Below are 22,102 nucleotides of genomic sequence, written 5' to 3' on the forward strand. Positions count from 1 at the left end.
TATCCTCCCCACCCCCTTTACAGGCATGTGCAGGTCCGTATTTACAGCAAGCCACAATCCTTAGCTAGCTTGGCCAAGGTGGGGGGACGATGGAAGGGATCTTCCCCTGGCAGATTCCTCTAGGCTCTGACTCTGAAAACCTCATTCTGTCTCCCGGATTTCCTTCCTGTGCCTATTCTACCTTCTGCCTAATGGGCTAATGAGTCTCTTTGATCTCCTCAGCCCATCCCAAGCCATTGATTACGCACAGCTCTTCTTAATCGGGTCTACTCTAGGGCAGCTAATTGGAGCTGCAGTGACCAGAGTGCTAGATCAGCGGTTGCTGCCCAGTGGGAGTTAGGTGCTTAAATATTTTGAGTGTCTGGACCTCAGGTACTACGCTGATAGGGAATATCTAAGTACCCAGGGAGCCATGTTTGAAATCCTCACAGTCTGGGAGAGCATTGCTGAGATGTTGCGATCTCAGGCCTTTAACAGCTGCTCTGATTAGTGTCAATGTGGAGAGGCGCTGAACGCCACCCTTTAGAATTGCTAGTGGCTGGAGTCATGCTGCTCACCCCGGCTTGTGCTTGGCAGCGCTCAGGAAGATCTTGCCTCTAGTGGCCCGGAAGGAGTGCTGGTCGTGCCAGTGTCTGGGAGCTCACTGAGCTGGCGGTGTAGGGAAACACGGCTTCGCATGGAGCCAGGGGTTCAGGTGCCAAGGGGAGCAGATTCAGCACAGGCTGATAGAAGGATCAGCAAGAGACTGGCAGTCCCCTTTGGGTAAGTGTCCCCTCTCCCAGGTGGAATGCAGACTTACTTCAGTCGCAACAGTCCAGCTATATTGTAACTCCCCTCATCCCTGTTGCTGAACTCTCCCCTGCCTGCTCCCTTCCACTCGGTTTCATAACCCTCTGAACTCATCAGTGCTGACAAGCATCCCTGACCTGTCCAGACTGCACAGCCCCCCACGACAAGGCATTCTGGGGGAAGGCCCATCTGCCTGATGCCCTGAATGTTTTACCTGGCCTGGGTGGTCTCCCAGCCATATTCGGGGCGGAAGCTTGGACTCATGCAGCTTTTTAGTTGTGTGAAGGATTCAAGTCCAGCTGTCTGTGCCTGGGGGATAGTTGTAACACTCTAGGGCATGTTATGGAGGCAATAAGAAAAAAGAACAAATAACCCCATATAACGTCTTTCCATTTTTTACTGTGACTGATCATCATAAATAGATCATTGTATTAAAAACATAAAGTATCTTCTGGATTAAATATAACACTTGTTTGAGAATATTTAGGGAAAGTCACAATGCATCTTCATCCCCCTTCCTGCTATCAGCATAAGGGCGTTTTTTCTGTCTCTTCCCCTAAGAGCAAAGGATTCTTAACAGCCTAGATCCTGAGCCTAGAAGCCATTAAGCAAATGTGGCTAGTGTGTGTGTGAATTATCAATGCTACTAAATATTGCAGAAACTACGTATAGCAGAAGGCGATAAAAGTTGCCCTAGGTGCATTCTTACTCTGCATAACACTATGGGCTCCTGTAATTACATTTACCCTGATTTTATAAGAACTGTGGATGCTGAACTGAAACAAGTGTTATTAGCAGCTTCCCTGTTGAGCACACTACACCCAGTCCTTGAGCACGGAGTTCATACATTGGTGTTTAGCAAATGCTGTACTTCCGTCTCCCACTCTAAGAAAACAGTGCCCAGAATAGCTACCTCTTTCCCACCAACACTCTTTGCAAAGGGCTTACGTTTCCTGTTTATAATGCACCTGAACTCATTCCAAATTGATGCAAATCTTAGACCAGGAAAATCTTCTGGAAAATGCCACACGCTGATTGCAGAATTAGTGACTGATGCGTTGCATCTAATACACTCATGATACAGAGAAGAACAAACGATCAATCCATGCTCTTAAAACATCCCGGGCCAAACTTCATCTGAACCCTTGAAAGAACAGCTGAATGTGAAATCATAGGTACACAGGAGCGGGATGGATGTTAGAGTCCAGTGCCCTGCTATTGCAGACAACCACCTCATCTAATCCCATTCATAAATTTATCAAGCTCCATTTTGGGAGCTCTGCACATGCACTCCCGGGTAATAAAGATCCAGATTAGGGCTGTCGATTAACCGCAGTTAGCTCATGCGATTAACTCAAAAAAATTAATTGCGATTAATCGCAGTTTTAATCGCACTGTTAAACAATAGAATACCAATTGAAATTTATTATTTTTCGATGTTTTTCTACATTTTCAAATATATTGATTTCAGTTACAACACAGAATATAAAGTGTACGCTGCTCACTTTTTTATGACAAATATTTGCACTGAAAAAATGATAAAAGAAATAGTTTTTCATTTCACCTCATACAAGTACTGTAGTGCAATCTCTTTAATCGTGAAAGTGCAACTTACAAATGTAGATTTTCTTTGGTACGTAACTGCACTCAAAGACAAAATGCAAAACTTTAGAGCTTACACGTCTACTCAGTCCTACTTCTTGTTCAGCCAATTGCTAAGACAAACACGTTTGTTTACATTTACAGGAGATAATGCTGCCCACTTCTTATTTACGTCACCAGAAAATGAGAACAGGCATTCGCATGGGACTTTTGTAGTCGGCATTGCAAGGTATTTACATGCCAGATATGCTAAACATTCATTTGCCCCTTCAGGCTTCGGCCACCATTCCAGAGGAGATGCTTCCATGCTGATGATGCTCGTTTAAAAAAAAAGTGTTAATTAAATTTGTGACTGAGCTCCTTGGGGGAGAATTATATGTCTCTGGTTTTATTTTACCTGAATTCTGCCCTATATTTCATGTTATAGCAGTCTCAGATGATGACTCAGCACATTTTAAGAACACTTTCGCTGCAGATTTGACAAAATGCAAAGAAGGTACCAATGTGAGATTTCTAAAGATAGCTACAGCACTCGACCCAAGGTTTAAGAATCTGAAGTGCCTTCCAAAATCTGAGAGGGATGAGGTGTGGAGCTTGCTTTCAGAAGTCTTAAAAGAGCAACACTCCGATGCTGAAACTACAGAGCCCGAACCACCAAAAAAGAAAATCAACCTTCTGCTAGTGGCATCTGACTCAGATGGTGAAAATGAACATGCGTCAGTCCGCACCGCTTTGGATCGTTATCGAGCAGAACCCGTCATCAGCATGGACGCACGTCCTCTGGAACGGTGGTTGAAGCATGAAGGGACATATGAATCATTAGCGCATGAAGCGGGCATTATCTCCTGCAAATGTAAACAGACTTGTCTGGGTGATTGGCTGAACAAGAAGTAGGACTGAGTGGACTTGTAGGCTCTAAAATTTTACATTGTTTTATTTTTGAATTCAGGGTATGGGTTTTTTTTACATAATTCTATATTTGTCAGTTCAAATTTCATGATAAAGAGACTGCAATACAATACTTGTATTAGGTGAAGTGAAAAATACTATTTCTTTTGTATTTTTTTTACAGTGCAAATATTTGTAATCCAAAATACATATAAAATAAGCACTGTACACTTTGTATTCTGTGTTGTAATTGAAATCAATACATTTGAAAATGTAGAAAACATCCAAAATATTTAAATAAATGGTACTCTATTGTTAACAGTGTGATTAATTGTGTGATTAATTTTTTTAATCGCTTGACAGCCCTAGTCCAGACATTAGAAAATTTCATTTAAATCCAGTCCACGATGGGTCATGATTCCGGAGAAGCTCCTTTTCCTTCTCCTAGTCTTTCCCCTGGTGAACAGCTCAACTCATAGCTACTGCCAAGATCACTTGTCATCTTCCAGCACTTTCTCTTACCCATACAAATAGGGGATGTTGAACTTATCTCCAAAGCCTGCTCATAAGACTTCCCCACCCTCTCCAACTCCAAGTCTCCTGTGCACTGTTTTAGTCCTGATTTGTATTCTTAGGGCCTCACTAAGGTTCTGCATTATGAAATCTAAGCTGGAGGTCCCTCACCCTGCTAGTGCAACGATTGTTTACATTTATATTTTGTCTTTTGTAGCTCGCACTCCTGACCACTACCTCAGCCTTCAGAGACCAAGACACTTTGTTACACAAGGGAGCTATGTCCCAGGAGCAAGGATCTTGCCCAGATGGTATCTTTAGAGAAACCGCTTCTCCAAAGATCTGTTTGGTCTTGTTCATTGAGTACTGATGGCCAACTTAAAACATCCCACTTCTGAATGCTGAACCTGAGGAGACTTTGCAGTTATTCCTGCTGCCATTACTTCAGTTGACAGTCTTCTCCTGTGTGCTCGCCTCAGACCACTCCCAGCAGTAAACATCCAGCTTACAGGCTGCTTCGGGGCTGATTAGACAATTGTTTTCCAGCTCCTGGATCATCGTCCTCAGTGACTCTCTGCGTTGTCGTTCTCTGTCTAAAGTGTTTCTCAGACATTCCTTGGCCTCTTCGAGCTCACTGATTACCTGATCTAATTTATACTTCAATTTCTTTGGACTGTCCAGTATGCTGTAACTGTGCTCCTGGAAACAAAATTCAATACATGAGACAGTCTCACCTTTCTCAAAGATCTCAGACTTTCACACGTTCTCCCTATTCACCAAGAAGGAATTGAGACTGTTTAAAAGGCCAATCCCAACTCCCATTAGCAATCACTTTTTGCAAAACCATGCGATGTGCATGTGAAGCTTGCCTTAAAGCTAGTTAATCCACTATGGCTTAATGGTGGAACAACGTATGAGAAATGGAGATACCTCTAACTGCTCTCTGGTGAACAATAAATTTGAGGGAGATCCTTGAACTGATGCCCTAACACAAATGAAAACAGGGACACTGAGCCGAAATGCACTGATGACCTAAGAGGATGCCATTCCCTGGAGTTACACTGGCAGTGAGTATGCCCCACTGTGTTGAAAGTCTGCTATATTTAGGTGGTTCAAATAAGTCACTTTACTTACCAAGATGAATTGGGAATGAAATTCTCCTGTACTGGAAGGCAAATCCACAAGCTGGTGGTTATGAACTGTTACTGGCAGTGTTTTCAGTGGGGAGTTTCGTCTGCCATGAACTTTTCCTCGTCTCTGCTGTTATAAACATATATTTCACACTTCAGTTATTGAGACAGAGACATCAGAAAGAGATGGGACTGTGGAGGCTAATGTGTGGCTACTGTGTGCTGGAAGCAGGGGAAAGGTGAAGTGAGGAATAAGTCCCACACTGAATTGGGATGCTAAAGGCTATTCATTAAATAGTTCCTGCAATGACAGTCAGATCTCTAAGGTGAAGAGCTTTCCAGCCCACTCTTTTTGGTATGCTGGGAATTTATTTAATGATATTATTATTGATTTGTATTAGGAAGCCCAGTAAAGGATCAGGACCTCATTATGCCAGCTATAAAGCAAATCCCTGCCCTGAAGAGCTCACAGAATAGGAATTTGGCTAGACTTGAGGTGATCAGTTTCACTTCTCCTTTTTTCATGTACTTGACCATTTCTTGTTCGGACTCACAATGGTTTTTTAAAAAAAAGCCTTAAGGGCGTGATCCTGCACTGTTTCCTCAGGCAGTTCTGCGTAAGTATTCGGAGACAGAACAGGCCCAGAAAGATGCTAATCTTTGGGCACAATATTTTTCCACCTCTTCTCCTGTTACCTAGTGATAATCCAAAAGAAGAAAACATCTTCTGAGTTCTATGTAAAGTGCGGGGAAAAGCTTGTCCATGTTTGCCAATACAGTTAAATATAGGAACAATCACCTGCAGATTATAAAGACCAACCTGGAAGTGAGAAGGAAATTCAAAAATGGAAGGGATGACTCCAGGTTTGAGCCTGATGTTGGGACCTCTTGTGTCGAAGTCTGACTTCTTAAAGTGGCGCGAACATAACACATCTGCTTTCTTAGGCTCCCACATACCTGCAGAGTTCACATCGAGTCTTTTCATGGCCAACACCCACCTTCTTTTGGCCTCCTCATCAGTGGGGAATCTAGGACAAGTGTGCAGACAGGAAAGCAAGTTGAATAGATCGCCATTCTACTCTGCAGAGTCTCTGGCCTTACATAAGTTTCTGTAACTCGTGATTGTAAAAGGGCACACTTACAGGTAGCTTTGTGATCGCTCCTTCAGACAATGTGTAGCCTGTATGCAGGTTGGCACCCACACCCTACTCTACCCAGCCATGCCCTGCTGAGGTATAGAGCACTGCTAGTACCACCTAGCAGACCCCTCCTTATGCTCTGGTTACAGACCCCACCATGTTATGACCTTCTGTGCAGGAAGAAAGGGGCTGTGTCCACCAACACAAGCTTTTGAGTCAAATTAATTTACTTGAAGCCTGTTTACAGTAATAATTCATAAATCCTCAAGGAACTGACTTGGTAAATACAAAATGACAGAGGTGGGTTCAGTTCTGCAGCCAATGTAGTGACTGTTTCCACTGAGTATTCCTAGAGGCTATTTCTATATGGCCTTTCATTTCAGAGATATCAGACACTTCACATTTCATAAGACTATTTTTTTGTCAATTTTGGGCAGGCTAGAAGTGATTAGTTTAGACATAAATATTCCACACTCAGATTATATGAAAATGACTGCTCTATTTTAAACGATGACACATGTAATGAATTTTTTGAGATATCTAGTTCTGTGAGTGAAAAAGCCACATAAGTTTTTAAAATTTCCACAGCCACAGACCCACACCCGAGTCTGGATTATTTTGACTATTATAACCAGCATTACGAGAATCATGTTACTTTGTGGCTACAGTGTTTAGACAATGACTTTTTATGGTTGAGTCTGGGATGAAACAAAGGAAAGCCTTAAAATGTTTCTTTGGATAATCATGGGATACACACCCTGTGATATGATTGTTTTCTGCACCCTTTCATTGTGCTAATCTTTATTTCTAAGATATTATTATTACCCAATGGGACAGACATTTGAGTTCATTTGTATTTTGGAAAGAAAAATACAAAATACTATTTTGATGGCAAGAAGCAGCCATTCTAAATCACTGAGTTTACAAACAAGGCAGCATGTACGAGTAAGGAGAAGAAATGCCAAGTGAATGAGTTACATAAGAAAGGCCAAAGTGGGTCAGACCAAAGGTCCATCTAGCTCAGTATCCTGTTTTCGGACAGTGACTAATGCCAGATGCTTCAGAGGGAAGGAACAGAACATGTACTCATCAAGTGATCCATCCTCTGTCGCCCATTCCGAGCTTCTGGCAAACAGAGGCTAGGGACACCATCCCTGTCCATCATGGCTAATAGCCATTGATGAACCTATCCTCCATGAATTTCCCTAGTTCTTTTTTGAACCCTGTTATAGTCTTGGCCTTCAGAACACCCTCTGGCAAGGAGTTCCACAGGTTGACTGTGCGTTGTGTGAAGAAATATTTCCTTTTGTTTGTTTTAAACGAGCTGCCTATTAATTTCATTTGGTGAGCCCTAGTTCTTGTGCTATGAGAAGGAGTAAATAACACTTCCTTTTCTACTTTCTCCACAACAGTCATGATTTTATAGACCTCTATCATATCCCCCCTTAGTCATCTCTTTTCCAAGCTGAACAGTCCCACTCCTATTAATCTTTCCTCATACGGAAGCTGTTCAATACCCCTCATCATTTTTGTTGCCCTTTTCTGAACCTTTTCCAATTCCAATATATCTTTTTTGAGATGGGGCAACCACATCTGCACGCAGTATTCAAGATATGGGTGTACCAAAGATTTATATAGAGGCAATCTGACATTTTCTGTCTTATTATCTCTTCCTTTCTTAATGATTCCCAACATTCTGTTCCTCCCTCCCTCCCAAGATTATCTTTAATGGAAAAAATATAGACACATGGGCAGAAATAGACCCTCTGGGGTCTATTTTAATCCACATTTGGACAAAATTTAAGATAACTGTATTCTGGTGGTTGTATTAAGGTTGGCAGAATGTAATGCAATAGCTGGAGATTCTTTGGCTGATTCTTCTTTCAGGTTCCTCATGTGTAGGGCAGGAATTAGTTAGAAGCTTTAATATGAGAGGATTTCTCCAGCCTGCTCACCTCACTTTGCCTGAGAGCATCACACTGGTGCAGTAGCAGACCAGAGAGAGAGATACCATTCCCCATACGGTCCACTAGTAAATGGAGACAACCCATCAGGAGACATCATAGAATTATCAGGGTTCGAAGGGACCTCAAGAGCTCATCTAGTCCAACCCCCTACTCAAAGCAGGACCAATCCCCAATTTTTGCCCCATCCCTAAATGGCCCCATCAAGGATTGAACTCACAATCCTGGGTTTAGCAGGCCAATGCTCAAACCACTGAGCTATCTCTAACCCCATCAGCTGTTCTGCAACCTCTGACTACTGTCCAGAATGGAGGGGAGTTATTGACACTGCCCACTCTGAACAGAAAGTACTTTCTATTAGTTCCTTAATAAAAGAGCTCAGATATGGGGTAAAGGGCCATGTTTAGTGATGAAGGCAGTTTATATAGTTTTTTGGATCCTATGGAACTATCTTTTGTTGTTAACACTTTCTCTGTCTTTGGGTTTCCACCTAAATGCCCAGTTTATCCATGCCCTAATCTTCTATGTTAGATAACCAGCAGAGAGAAAATAACTGTTCCTTCCACTCTATCACACTCCAGGAAAAAGTTCAAATAATACCAATGGATTGTGACAACATAGTCTTTATATTAAGGACTTTGGAGCGGAGCCCGGAGCTGGAGCGCAGAGCAGTGAAACTGCAGGTTTTTGCCTGGAGCTGGAGCGGAGCCAGAGCACAGCTCCAAAGCCCTGTTTGTATTGATAGTAGTTAGTCACTGCACTGGCAGGAGCACGTTTATGTCTCGTTCTGTGTTCACTATTAATCAATTTGATTATAAATATTTTGACTTTATAACTAACTCCATAAACAAGACATGGTGAAAGTCAAAATATCAGAGGTCTGGGCATGAGCTGTTTTAATGGCTAATAAAGTATCTGTTGCTGAATTGTACCAAGTTCTCTCTTTTTGGAGTGTGCTCTGTATTTCCAGTAGCTTCCCCATTATGAAGGTTGTTACTTTAACACACTAGAAGCCAACCATTTTCAAATGACTTTTCTATGAACTGTAAACATTTCAGGGCCTACACCCTATTTGAACCACCAGGGAAGGCAAGCAGCTTGATCACAGAAAAAGCTTGAAATGTACAAGACTAAAACAGGGCAAGGAACAAAAACAGTGGACTGATGATACTTTCTGTGTGCTAATTATTTCATTTCTCTCTTCAGAGATATTTACAAAGTTTTAGTATTTTCCAGATGTGGTAATGCATGTGCAGAGAGGCGGTAAAAGACCAACGCTACAAGGCAAGATCCTGCTCCCTGCCAGCATCCCTCCTGCAGTGGGAGGTCCTACCCCACCATGGACCAGTTCCCATGAGCAGGGTCCAGATCAGTAGCAGCACTGGGACTAAAGCCTGGATTTCTTAACTCTAGCTCACGGAGCATGGAACGAGCTCACCCCTGGCCCCAGGTTCAAACTGAGTTACTTCCCCCGTCAGCTTACACGAGTCTGAACCTTACACGTGAAACGTCAGTCCTCGTAGCTTGGAATTTGGCAAACATCTAGACGCGCAGCCGATGGCCGAGCAGCTCTTCACCATGGCACAGGTGGCTCATCGCAGAACTGGGGAAAGAGCGAGGCTGAGCGGGGAAGGAAATGGGGTGAGGGCGGGACAGCCCCCTTGAGCCTGGCCGGCCGGCCCCCTTGAGCCTGGCCGGCCGGCCGTCTCCGCGTGAGCCCGGGCACCGGGGCACGGCCACCCGCACGGTGCTGTCCAGCGACACCACCGGTGGCCTTTAGGGGGGCCAGGCAGCAAGTGTGAAAAATTGGGACGGGGGTGGGGTGTGTGTGTGTGGGGGGGGAGGGTAATAGGAGCCTCTATAAGAAAAAGGCCCCAAATATCGGGACTGTGCCTATAAAATCGGGACATCAGGTCACAGGGCAGGTCCCTGACCAGTGACACGCGAAAGCAGCCCTGCGGCGAGTCCGGGTTTCATTTGCTTTTAACACAGCGGGGGGAGCGCGCGGGACGGGGCGGGGGCAGTCACGCGCTCATTAACGGGCTGCGAAGCCGCGGGCAGCTCCTTCGGTTCCCGCCCTCACGGAACCCGGGCGCTGCGGGAGGGACAGGCTGAGGTACCCAGAGCTGCCCCGGTGGGGGCGGGGGACCAGGCCCGGCGCGCGCGGGGGAGGTTCCGGGTACCTGGGGGCAGCGGCGCTTCCTCCTCCGGGCTCTTCGCTTCCGCCCCGCTTCGCCCGCCGGAAGTGCCGCGCACGGCGGCGGCCGGAAGTGGTTCCGGGAGGCGGCGGCGGGGGCCCTTCCCCATAGAGAAGAAGAGGCGGGTGGGCAGAGCGGCGCCGCGGGCGGGCAGCGGCCATGGCGGCGGCGGAGGCCGGCTGCGAGCACTATCGCCGCAGCTGCCTGCTCCAGGTGGGGGCGGGCTCGGTTCGCTCCCCGCGTTCCGGGCTCGGTTCGCTCCCCGCGTTCCGGGCTCGGCTCTGGGAGCCGCTCCCGCCGCGGCTCTCGCGGGGCCGTCCCGAGCGGCTTCTCCGGCCGCCTCGCCCGGGCTTTGCCCTTCCCCTGGGGCCGCCCCCCGCGAGAGGGGCCTGGGCACCGTGCCGGGCGACTCCCCTCTCTGCCGGGGCCCGGCTGACGGCCCCTGCCCCCGTGCAGCGCGGGCTCGCCCCGCAAGCTGTCCGTCTCCGCGGTGCTGAGCTGCTGGGGGACGCGCCCCTCTCCTCCGCTGGAGCTTCTGGCTCGGAGGCATTGGTCGACGGGGAGTAAACCTCGTCTGAGGCGTGCTCCAAGGTGCACGTTTTCATTTTCTGCCCATGCAAGCGGGAGCTTCCCTTTTCCTTCCTCTCCGCCCCCAAGTCCGGCCGCTCCCGCCCGCGGATACCTTGCAAAGCAGAGACCAAGCTTGTGCTGTCTCCAGCTCCACCAGCCTGACCTAGTCTAGGGCTTTGAAACGCTAAAAGGGTAAATGAAACGTAGGCGGCCCCGTTAGCTGTAGCTTAATTTTGATTTCCTCACAGTTTGTCTCCTCTTCCTTGTTTTCACAGGCTCCTTGCTGCGGTAAGTTTTACGTTTGCCGTCTGTGTCATGACAGCAAGGAAGATCATCAGATGGATCGTTTTAAAGTAAAACAAGTGCAGTGTGCAAAGTGCAAAAGCATCCAGCAGGTAATGGTGTATACTTTAATCTTTTCAATATGTGGTGACTGCAATTGTTATTTCTGAATGGAATTATAAAACACAGATGCTTAATAGAGGGTCTTAATTTTACTCTGTTTGGGGGGGGTAGATTTTTCTATTCCTTCAAATGGTAAGATAAGAGTAAAGGGAATTCCTATGTTTTAGGGGGAAGTTGCATTTATCCTCTCTCTGTTACCTAGACAGTTAACATTAGAGGAAGAGAGAGGTGGTTTCAGTTCCTAGCAAAACTAATATATGTAGCTCACAAAAGCTCATGCTCAGATAAATTGGTTAGTCTCTAAGGTGCCACAAGTACTCCTTTTCTTTTTGCGAATACAGACTAACATGGCTGTTACTCTGAAAACTAATATAAACACTCTAGCCTGGCTACAGAACATGGTTAAGGTTATAGACTGAAACTCTTACAACTAAGTCCCTTGGCTTTGTTACATTTGTAGTGTGGACAGGACCTTAGTGTCTCTCCTGTAGCTTCTGATTGTTCCCTGTGTTCCTGCAGGTAGCACTTGCACAGCAGCACTAGTAAGTGCAGAGATAGGTACTATAGAAAACTCAGCTAGATAATGAAACTTACAACCGTATCTTTTTCATTCTGTTGTTTTGCTATTTCTGGACGAACGCTGTGTACAGGATTTGTCTAGATTTGATCCACCCTTTCAGTATACTGCCACAGAAATAAGAATGTAGCGGGGAGGGTGGTGGGACGACATGGGACTCTATCTTGTGTCCACCCAAACTCAGTGCTAGCTTGAAGAACTAAAAGAACCCCCCTTATCTAGCAAAATGTTGGTAGTTCTTATTGCTTACGTTATGTGTATGTACTTGTAGGCTCAACAGAGTTGTGAGGATTGCAGCAGTATGTTCGGAGAATATTACTGCGGTATATGTCACCTGTTTGACAAAGACAAGAAGCAGTATCACTGTGAGAAGTGTGGAATTTGTAGGTACTGTATTTAAAATTATTAATTTTTTTTTTCAATGTTATTTGCGTTTCCAAGTTTTTAAAGCAATTCTGCTTAGGTTGGCTTAAATATTGGTAACTTTAAGATATTGTATTTTGAAATTGAAATTATGCATTGTGTGTAAGAATTCAGGATGCTAGCAGGCAGCTATGAGTTTAAAAATAGGTCTTGCTTAAAGAACACTTAAAAAAAGTCATTCCGTTATTTGCATATAGTTTTTTGCCTCGGTGTGTAATGTAGACATGGGAAAGTTCAGGGGGGTGTCCTTTTACACTGAATTCTCATTAATAAAGGGGAGAGTTTTGTCAAGTAATGAGTTTAAAAGCTTTCTGTTGCTTTTAAATGCCCAGTTAAAATGGATTTTCCTAAAACAATTCTGATTGTACGTCTTAAACTTCATGATTCCCTTTTGTTCGCTAAAATCAATCTTCTAGTGATGTTGCACAGGTTTAATGTGGTCAGGGAAGGGAAAAATCCACCCCACCCACCTCCCGATCCTCTGTTGCATATTCTGCACTCATTTCATGTGTAGAACTCCAAAAACAGAATATGCAGTAGAGCACTGTACTTTGGGTAAAAGATCTGTAATGTTTGTTGTGTGTGTGAGGGGGGGAGACTTCTTAATTTCCCACTGCTGCAAAAAATTTGTCCTTAAAAAGATCTACACAAACTCTTGAAACCTTGGTGGCTGAATTAAGTTGATATTGTTCTGTGTTTAAATTATAGTAGCTTCCTGCAGCAGACCTATGCTTTCCACTTTCATCTAACTGCTCTGTACCACTAATTAATATTAAAGAAAGCAGTCTTAGAATTTCTGACTTAGTTATAAACATGTTGGTGCTAATTTCTCTTCATTTTAGAGAGAACATTAACGTGATATTTCAGAGCCTTTGTTTCCAGAGATTGGGTTTAGATAAAGTTCTTCCTAAATGCATGACTTTCAGAGAGATTTGAACTGTTTATGTAATAGAAAATGTGTAAAAACAAGTATCTGTTTAACCTGTGCTAATTATAGTTAGTTAGATCTATTGTTACTAGGAAATAACAGGGGTAGAGTCTGCAAATCTGTGACTAATCATGGATTTTTTGAGACGCAGGGAAGCAGGCCTCATATTGGAGATAAGCTTTTCCTTCTGATGTAGCTCAAAAATAAAGAAGGCTTGATCTTTAAAAATGTCACTGAATACATAATGGTGGGGAATGATTTTCGTACAGGCATCTGTTGAAGCAGTTTCCTTGCACTGCAGCTATTGTAAATGTCTGCCAGTGTGAAAATTAATAAGTGCTAAAGCGGGGGGAAAAGTTGGTGGCTACCATAAAACAAGGGCCATCATCTTGAAAATATACTTTATTTTAAAGTTGCACTGGTGGTTGTTAAACGTGACACTTAAGAATATTTAATGTAAAGACTCGAAGGAAACAGTTAAAAATCTTGTGCTTTTGACAGCTCTTTGTGTAATCAGTTTCACTTAACTTCATAAAATGTCACAGTCCTTTTAAAATCGTTTTCTTGATCTGGGAGACCATCTTTTCTAAGTGTGAAACTTTTCTTGCAGGTATTAAAATGTAAATTGTACAGAAATTGGCAAACTATTCCTAACCAACTGCCTGTCTCTTTAGGATTGGTCCAAAAGAAGACTTTTTCCATTGTTCAAAGTGTAACTTATGTCTAGCTTTGAGTTTTCAAGGAAAACACAAGGTATGAATGTAATACTCTATAGTTTCATTTAAAAAGAACACAGCTACCCCCATCACTGTGCTTATGAAGATGAGAGCTGGTACATCCTCGCTAGACCCATTTGTAATACAGATCAGTGCTGTGCATACTCTCCTCTTTCCACCAATGGATCGCAGTCCTGAACAGCAACATTGATCAGCATTGGACTTCTGTATTGCTTCCCTTGCCATGTGAATCCCATGGAATATACTCTTTGAAATTTCATTGTACACCTGGAGGTCCACGTATCTATGATCAACTCTTCTAGAAATGTTTTAAGATTCTGTCAGTTTGATTTGCCACTTTCCTAGTGTGGTCTAGTAGTTTTTTTTGGAAGTCCCATAAACAATTAAAATTAAAATTGGAAATTTTAGCATTCACAGATTTTACCAGAATCCCCTTTGATTGAATTTGAACCCATGTTCGGGGTAGTAAAAGGTTTCATGAAACTTTTATATATTCTCAGGAAATGTAGATCCAAGTATTTCTATTATGCAAGAATCTACATTTATTTTTCTTTCCTGTTAAGCTGTCTTTTTTTTTCCTTTACAAAGTGCATTGAAAATGTCTCCAGGCAGGACTGTCCAATATGTTTGGAGGTAAGGGTTGGGTTTTTTAAATGTTTCAGCTATTAAAAGTTTACTTGAAAGTAAATTCTGTACCTTAATTGTGTACCTATTGAAATATCCATTTTCCCTTTTTCTCTTTTGGCTTTGACTTTAGCTTTCTGGGTGTGTTTGGTACTTGGGAAAATACATGTTAATTATGTCTTGAAACAGGACATTCACACCTCACGTGTTGGAGCTCACGTTCTGCCGTGTGGACACCTTCTTCATAGGTAAAGCCACTTCTGTAGAATCCTCAATATCAGAAATGGAAATATCTGTTGTATCTTCCAGTCCATCTCCTCACTAATGCAAGGCTGATTGTTCTCTGCTATGTTCAGTGGTGTTCCAAATGTCCCAAGCAATGGGGCTTCCGTCCTTTCCTTTGGAGACTTCTCCCCAACCCAGTAAAACTTCCTGTTCATCTTACATTTTCCCTTGCTTAATTTCTTCTTGTTACCACTTATACTCCAGCATATCACCCTATATAATGCCCTCCTTGGTGCAGACTGTTGTGCCGCCCCCTCACTCTGGCCCAATAATGAAGAGCCCCATGGGGCTCTGTGAAGGCACAGGGGTCTGACTTCATGGAGCTTGTTGGAGGGTCCAGGACTCAAGTTGTCTCTTAACCAGTCTATATATTTAACTCTTAATTTTCATCCTGCATTGTCCTTGCGTCCACTGAACATTTCTATTACTCTAGGAAATCTTTCCAGTTTGTCAATAATTTTTATGCTGACATGGTGCCCAGAACTGAATACAGTACTCCCAGAGCATGGTCACAACAGAGTCACGTATTTCCTTCGTGTCCTGTGCATCGATGCCTCTACATTCAATCCGAAATGTCCTTATCCCTTTTTTGTTTCTGTTCGCTATTATGTCTCATTGGAAATACCTTGGAATTTCTTCTATTCCTAGGTCTCCTTCATTGCTGTTTGCCAGGCTCCCCCTCCCACTGACTGTATGTTGTAGATTAACGTTCTCCAGATGTAGCAGCATGACGTTTTCCTAACTGAATCTTGCTTTGTTGTGTTCTGCCCTTCTCCCTAACTCTCTCTGAAGTCGTTCTCTGTCCCTGTTGTTTGGAGTGATCTTGAATCATCTGCAAGTTTCATTCCCACGCTGTTGACTCCTTCCTCCAGTTCACTACTGAAGATGTCAGAATGGGACCTAACACATTCTAGTGTCCTCGGGTCCCTCTAAACACTAAGTGTTGGTGCTCAGTTGCCTCCCTCTTTCCACTGCCGTACAAATTATTTTTTAACCATAGCTCTTTGGCTAGCTCACTCTTCCTTCAGTTGAAGCCCCACTTTTCTGTCCAGAGGGTTTAAAGCACAGTGACTTCACCACCTTCGTGTAGCTACTAATGTGGCCTTGTGTTTTTCTTTTTAGAACTTGTTATGAAGACATGTTAAAAGAGTGAGTATTCTGACCCCACTTCTTCCTAAGTACCATGGCAGTGCAGACTCCTGAGCTGGAGAAGTAAAGATTGCTGTGACAATCCAGGGCTGAGCGATTTAAAGGCAACTGTTAACAAAGCAGTCTCTCCTCTGCTGCTTCCAGCAAACACTGTGCAATGTGTTCATGTTGTACATCACCTTTCTCATTGACTACTGGGGTGGGAATCGGTTCATAAGACTGGAAGGGACCTCCTGGGTAACTGAGTCCAATCCCCTGCTTTCACAGGCAACACTGTCATATGATCCCATTCATAAACTTATCAATTACATCTTAAAGCTAGTGGGGTTGTTTTCCCCACTGCTCCTGTGGGGAGGCTGTGCCAGCCTGTCACTCCTCTGATGGACAGAAGCCTTCTGCTCATTTCCAGCCTAAATTTATTCATGGCCAGTTTATCCCCATTTGTCCTTGTGCCAACATTGTCCTTTACATTCAATAGCTCTTCTCCCTCCCTGGGGTTTTCCTCCCTGTCCTGATGTATTTAAACTAACTCTGTCACCACAGCAGCTTCCTGACTTGTATTTCGTGTCCTTGCCAGAGGTTACCGATGCCCCTTGTGCATGCACTCGGCTTTAGATATGTCCAGGTACTGGCGACAATTGGATGATGAAGTGGCGCAAACCCCTATGCCCACGGAATATCAGAACATGATGGTGGAGGTAAATGGCAACTTTTCTCACCATGCCCCCTTCCAGTCTCCCTCCATTATCGGTCACTCTCTACCATCCTGTTAGTCGGAGTAGAGAGCAAGTGGAGCTCTCTCTGAAACAAAAGGTAATGTTACCCTTTGGCATGATGCAGAACCATTGTTTCTCATGTTCAGGGGATAAGGTGACCAGCTAGGTGAAGAACTATCCTTACCCACGGGCGCCTGGTATAGCATTGCACTGAGCGGGGGGGTAAGGGATGCAGGGGGAGTTACTCTTCTGAAACATCTTGGATTGTCGGACAACACCAGATCAGGGAGCCTCTGCAGGAGCAGGAATGTTTGTTCTCTTCCCATTCCAGAGTGAACACACTGTTTGTGCAAAACACTCGGATGTTTGCCAGTGTTAGGGTGGCAAATTGAGTGCCGCTATTTTAGCCAAGGGTAACTCAGCTTTTGACATCCATGTTGGGCCTGGCTTCTGCTTGCTAGTGAAACTTAAATTAGGATCAGGGCTATGTAACTTATTCCAGCAGCACGCGGAAAGCCAGCTCAGATGCCCCACTTCCCTAGTGTTTCTTGGATTGAGGATGGTTCTGCTTTTTTAGTTGATGTAGAAAAGAATGTATTTCCCAGAATGGATTATTTGAAGTCTCATAGAGCAGTGTCAGGCAGCCCCCACAGAGGGAATAGTGTAACCAGAGCTTTGTGTCCTCTCCAGTCTTCATCTTCTGGAAAAACTTAGGCTGATTGTCTGGGAAGGCCAAATTTGTTATGCATCTAATGCAAAAAATAAAAAGGTATCAAAGTTGTTAAACAGCACACTTATCTAAACCATATTAGTAAAAAAAAAAAAAATTGCATAATATTAAAAAAAGAAAATTTGCAGTTTGCAAGGCTTAGAAGGTGCTAAGCCTTGGGCACCACATGAAATTAATAATTCAACTGTGCCAATTATAATTGCTGTTTAAAATGAACAGGAAATCATAAAAAATTAAGTTAACAATATAAGTACAACAGAAAATAAGACCTATAACCAGCATTATCCCAGTGTAAAAATGCAACATAAGGAAAAAATAAAAACAGCCTGCTGTAAACAAATCAAGCACAGATGGTCCTGTAAGTGCTCAGCCAAAAATAAAGCGGACCACCAGCGAGGGAGGTTGGGCCCAACTAGTCGTTAAAGAGAGAGTGAAGGAGGTGATACTGCTAGGGACACAGTATGTGCTATGAAATACCACAACTTCTCGGTGGAGACAACACCATGCCAGGGGAGCCTGAACCTCACCTCTTTGACTGAGATTGGGACCCATGCGTTATGGCCAAGTGTAAAAATAAAAATGTAACAGAAGTCGTGACAGACAAAGAGAGAATCCCTGGTGGCCAGTCTCGTTGCACCTGTACCTCCCTTGCCCATTAACACTGCTGACTTCATACAGAGGAAAATAGAATGATTGGTGCACATTGCCCAACTAATAGCCAAGCAACAAACAATTGAAAACAATACTATACCAAAGGAGGTGAGTTTGTGCCCCCGGTTCGTACTTTAAGCCTAATATTAATAGAAATTCAAATAATTACCACCACTGTGGTCTTACAAATGTGCTGCTAAATAATAAACTTTAAAAAAAAAAAACAACCAACCTCCCCCCCCCCCAAAAATAATACCAATAAAACAAATACTAATGTAAGACAAAAAATATAGCTAAAACCTAACCCAACGTAAATATACACACACAAACCCCTCATTTAAAAAAAATTTAAAATATCAAATTAAAAACAAAATATTTATTCTAAATAAATAAACAAAACTAAAAAAATAAAATATCGAAACCAACTAAAATAAAAGACAAGACCTGTTTACTAGAAATAACAAAAAATAAAATAAGAATATACAAATAAAATAAAAAGATGTCTGGTAGTAAACAAGTTTTGTTCTAGGCACAACGTTTTATGCAGCCTCCCGTTTGTCTTACGGCCACTCTCTTTTACTACAGATCCTTTGCAATGATTGCAGTGCCCGGTCCACGGTACAGTTCCATATCTTAGGCATGAAATGTACAAGCTGTGAATCCTACAACACTGCTCAAGATGGAGGATGCAGGATGGCTCTGGAGCAGCAGTGACTACCACCCACATCGCATGTTACTGGAAAGAAAACCATCCTTATTTGATATGGCTGCTAAGGCACACCACAATGTCTCATAGTACAAATGATTTCTCTGTTAATGTCCTATCACAAAATCCCAATTCCTGGCGCCGTATTCAGGCTCCTTAGGAAACTGTCACTCTCTGCTGTTAGCATATCCTATGATTCCCCCACTGCAGTGGTTGTGAAGTGCAGATCCATGTCAGAGCGCCTGTGAGATCTCACCCCTCTGCTTTCTACAGTGATGCTCCCTGAAGAGCATTCTTGTCTGGTGGAACTTCCCCTTCTGTGGTGCTGTGCATCACACACAATGTTGGTCCTTGAGAACTGCAAATTTTAGGGGAGAGCTCAGCTGTCCTTTCTACCATGTTGTATAGATACATATTTCTAATAAGATGATTTATAAGCAACATCTGTCAGAACTGAACTGATTCTATGGCATCTGAGGGCTCTAACCAGATTCCGTGGAGGCTGTTGCTTCCAGGAAGAGAGGGCAGTAAGGATAGACAGATACCCCTTCTGCATAGAAATCCGCGGGGAAGGTCAGTAGCTTGGAGTGCTATCTTAAGGAAAGCTTAAGTCTTCAATCTTTTTGGTAAATAGATTTTGTTTGTGAGTGACATTTGTAGGTGGATGAAGTCTGGGAAATGGAGGTGACGATAGATGGAAGAGGTGGAGTGGTACAAATCATTTATCTTCATCTGCAACTCCCACAACCTGTACAAAGTAAAAATGAGCAGGTTTATTAATGTAAAGCAAGGCTACTGTGTGTCAGATCAGTGTGGATATACAACCCTTTAAAAACAGGGCTCAAAGCTGCTGCTTTTCTCAACTGGTTTCTCCACATCTTAGTTCCTTTCACCTGCTGCAATTACACTAGCCATTGATTTTTCTCCACCCCGAAGGCCCCGATGCTGAAAAGTCGAACCAACATGCTTCCTTTAAATATGCCAGTGGTCTGTTAACTTCAGTGAGTCTATTCAGGTGCATGAAGTTAGGCATGTGCATTCGTCTTTTAAGGATTGAGGCCAAAAATAGTTAGTTCCATTGATTCTGCAATTTTGCAAAAATTCTCCAATTTAGGGACACTCTCAGGTGGTTTAGGCCCACCTTTTTGCTTTTGCGGTTGTTTTCTTGAAACTAGATCTTACAAAACAATTGTTAAAATATACTGAAAATAGTTCCCTCCAGAGTGTTGGCAGTCTGAATGCTGCGGGATGGCCCTCCTTTGTGAGAGCCAGTGTGTGAAAGTAGCTCGAGGTATATATGAAAGAACCTTCTCTTTCATTCTCCATGCTGAGTGAAATCAGAAAATCACAAACCTAGCTTCTCACTATGTAGCTTATTTTTTAAACTTGTTCTAATTATCTAAAGTGTCACGAAAAATTTATTTTTCATCTGACAGTGTCCCTTTATGCTCAAAAATACTTCAACTCTAAGTGCTGTGTGGTAGTATTAGTGTATCCTGCTACTGAAATCGAACTGCATATATGTAGGGATCTTTTTCTAAAGCCCTTTTCTCAATGCCATAAAGTAATGTATTTTGATGTACAGTAATATCTTTAATAAAGCAGATTATAGTAAACTCTTCATTAGCTTGGTGATCGCCGTTCCTGGGAAGTGTCAAGTGAGTTTGAACTAAAATGGGATGGTGTAAAAATATGGTTTGTCAGTTCATTTCAATGGCAGTGATGGATTTTTTTACTTTGCTAGATGCTGGACCCACTGGCATGTGAGTAAAGGTGGGAGAATGCAACTACAGCTGGAATATTACTTGACTCAGATTTTTTATACTAGATCTGTGCTGTGCCTTTTGACCTGCACAGTTGTTTACGCTGGAAATAGTTTTCCAGCAGCTCATGTTGTTCCTCAACCTCTCCACGGCAGTCCCGACAGCTACATTAAACTCTGCATGCTTCCCTCACAAGGTAATTTTCTCTGCAGTTATGACAGCATGCAATAAATGTGACGCTCACTAGTGCTAGGGAATGTTGCAACGTCTATAGTTAGCAAGTTGCAAATTAAGCACAGAAAGTTACAATGACCTCTTGGGGTATAGCTACACTGCACACGCCTTTCAGCAGCGTTTGAGTACATAAGCTATACACACCCCTAGCATGGGTACAAATAGAAGTGTAGACAGTGAGACATAAAGACAGGCCTGAACACTGTGGATGCGTACCCTACTCGACTCTCTGCTTGCCCCAGCAGTGCAGCCCCATCTACGCTGCTGTTTTTAGAAGCAGTGTCCTGCTGCCTCCTAGCTGCTGGAGTCTTTCCCCATTGCAGGGAAAGGCTCTGGTAGCTGGAAAGACCTCTTGACATCCCTAGAACATTAGGCAGGACTAGATGTACTTTTTTGCAGCACAGGTGAGGAAGGTGGCTACTGTATGTGTGTTACGCAGTAGTGAGGTGGACTGATGGCTCCATTCTTCCTAACTTTGGTAAACAAATCTCTTCCGAGACATTGAGTCCATGTACGCGGCCGCCGGGAGGTGTAATTCCTGACATGGGTGGGTATGCACTGAAAATAGCAGCGTGGCCATGAGTCTGTACCCAAGATCTCTGATGGGATTGTACTCTGGTGACTAGCCTGAGCTGCTGCCCCGGCCGATCAGAGCTAGAGTGGGTATGTCTGTCCGAGCTGGAAATTACACCTCTCCGCTGCAGTGTAGACCTGCCCTGTAAGTGAGTTTCCACCACTGTAGTTCGAAACCCAAAATGCAAATTACAGCCTTTCCCCGTGGTACTGAGTTAAGTGTGTTGTGTTTGGATGGCAACTGACAAAGCAAACACCGCTGGATGCTTTGTCTTTATTTATTTTAATAGGATTTGGAGGGCTGTTCCAGTTGCAGAATAATGGAACGGAGTGGAGCCTAGGAAGGCAACAGTGAAGAAAACTTCTTGGTTTTGTCAGTCAAATTAAATAATACAGTTTTAAAACTTGTTGATTAATTCACCTACCCTCAAGTGTCTAGCTTGGGAAACCGCAAATCAGTTTCTCTCTTTTTGTGTGTGTGTATTTAGCAATCAGATTAAAGCTTTTTTTTTCTTCTATCCTTAAGGTCTGATCTTTAAATCTGTCAGTACAGATCCAAATAGTCATACACGTAATGTGCACAGCCTCTGTGCCAGTGGTGTGAGCTGGGCACAGGAGTAAACGGCCTTTTTTCCATAGGACACGGGCAATGGCTGTTATGATTTACTCCATGTTGCTTTGGAAAGCTGCAAAATTAGCATTCCAGCAGAGGCTAATTGATATATTTACTGGCAAGGAGAAGCGTTTTGTCTCCAGATAGTGCTCCTGCCAGATTCTTGCAGTGATGGAAGCACAGGCTTGGGACATC

The 22,102-nt window shown here is 43.5% G+C and overlaps 2 protein-coding genes across 6 annotated transcripts; one reads left to right on the forward strand and one right to left on the reverse strand.

Moving 5' to 3' along the window:
* Nucleotides 1-1,168: 1,168 nt before the first annotated feature.
* THAP6 (THAP domain containing 6) lies at nucleotides 1,169-10,328 on the reverse strand. Of its 3 annotated transcripts, none has more exons than XM_037896655.2 (5): nucleotides 10,209-10,328; nucleotides 9,526-9,628; nucleotides 5,743-5,950; nucleotides 4,927-5,052; nucleotides 1,169-4,491 (listed from the first exon to the last, which is right to left on the reverse strand). In XM_037896655.2, exons 2-5 carry the CDS (start codon nucleotides 9,603-9,605, stop codon nucleotides 4,237-4,239), a joined length of 669 nt encoding a protein of 222 aa, XP_037752583.1. In that variant the 5' UTR covers nucleotides 9,606-9,628; nucleotides 10,209-10,328; the 3' UTR covers nucleotides 1,169-4,236. The 3 variants fall into 3 exon arrangements, with proteins under 3 accessions (XP_037752583.1, XP_043400493.1, XP_037752584.1); XM_043544558.1 differs by lacking the exon at nucleotides 10,209-10,328 and adding an exon at nucleotides 9,724-9,854 and having other exon boundaries at nucleotides 9,526-9,677; XM_037896656.2 differs by lacking the exon at nucleotides 10,209-10,328 and having other exon boundaries at nucleotides 9,509-9,865.
* Nucleotides 10,299-20,345, forward strand: RCHY1 (ring finger and CHY zinc finger domain containing 1). Of its 3 annotated transcripts, none has more exons than XM_037896652.1 (9): nucleotides 10,299-10,436; nucleotides 11,069-11,188; nucleotides 12,047-12,162; nucleotides 13,801-13,879; nucleotides 14,452-14,496; nucleotides 14,677-14,735; nucleotides 15,895-15,921; nucleotides 16,499-16,619; nucleotides 18,604-20,345. In XM_037896652.1, the coding sequence occupies exons 1-9, from the start codon at nucleotides 10,383-10,385 to the stop codon at nucleotides 18,730-18,732; spliced, it is 750 nt and encodes a 249-aa protein (XP_037752580.1). In that variant the 5' UTR covers nucleotides 10,299-10,382; the 3' UTR covers nucleotides 18,733-20,345. The 3 variants fall into 3 exon arrangements, with proteins under 3 accessions (XP_037752580.1, XP_037752581.1, XP_037752582.1); XM_037896653.1 differs by having other exon boundaries at nucleotides 16,499-16,734; nucleotides 18,604-18,739; XM_037896654.2 differs by lacking the exon at nucleotides 10,299-10,436 and adding an exon at nucleotides 10,543-10,985.
* Nucleotides 20,346-22,102: the final 1,757 nt, after the last annotated feature.

Source organism: Chelonia mydas, chromosome 4 (assembly GCF_015237465.2).
Source record: "Chelonia mydas isolate rCheMyd1 chromosome 4, rCheMyd1.pri.v2, whole genome shotgun sequence".
Classification (NCBI taxonomy): domain Eukaryota; kingdom Metazoa; phylum Chordata; order Testudines; family Cheloniidae; genus Chelonia; species Chelonia mydas.

What these genes read in the sequence shown, in the direction of transcription:
- THAP6 (XM_037896655.2), bottom strand. Translation starts at nt 9,605, where the DNA reads ATGGTGAAGAGCTGCTCGGCCATCGGCTGCGCGTCTAGATGTTTGCCA. An exon ending in AATTTCCTTCTCACTTCCAG is followed by an intron (nt 5,053 to 5,742) that starts GTTGGTCTTTAT and finishes TGTTTATAACAG; the next exon opens with CAGAGACGAGGAAAAGTTCA. An exon ending in TTCATTCCCAATTCATCTTG is followed by an intron (nt 4,492 to 4,926) that starts GTAAGTAAAGTG and finishes TTTTGTTTCCAG; the next exon opens with GAGCACAGTTACAGCATACT.
- RCHY1 (XM_037896652.1), top strand. Translation starts at nt 10,383, where the DNA reads ATGGCGGCGGCGGAGGCCGGCTGCGAGCACTATCGCCGCAGCTGCCTG. An exon ending in TATGAAGACATGTTAAAAGA is followed by an intron (nt 15,922 to 16,498) that starts GTGAGTATTCTG and finishes TGTCCTTGCCAG; the next exon opens with AGGTTACCGATGCCCCTTGT. An exon ending in ATCAGAACATGATGGTGGAG is followed by an intron (nt 16,620 to 18,603) that starts GTAAATGGCAAC and finishes CTTTTACTACAG; the next exon opens with ATCCTTTGCAATGATTGCAG.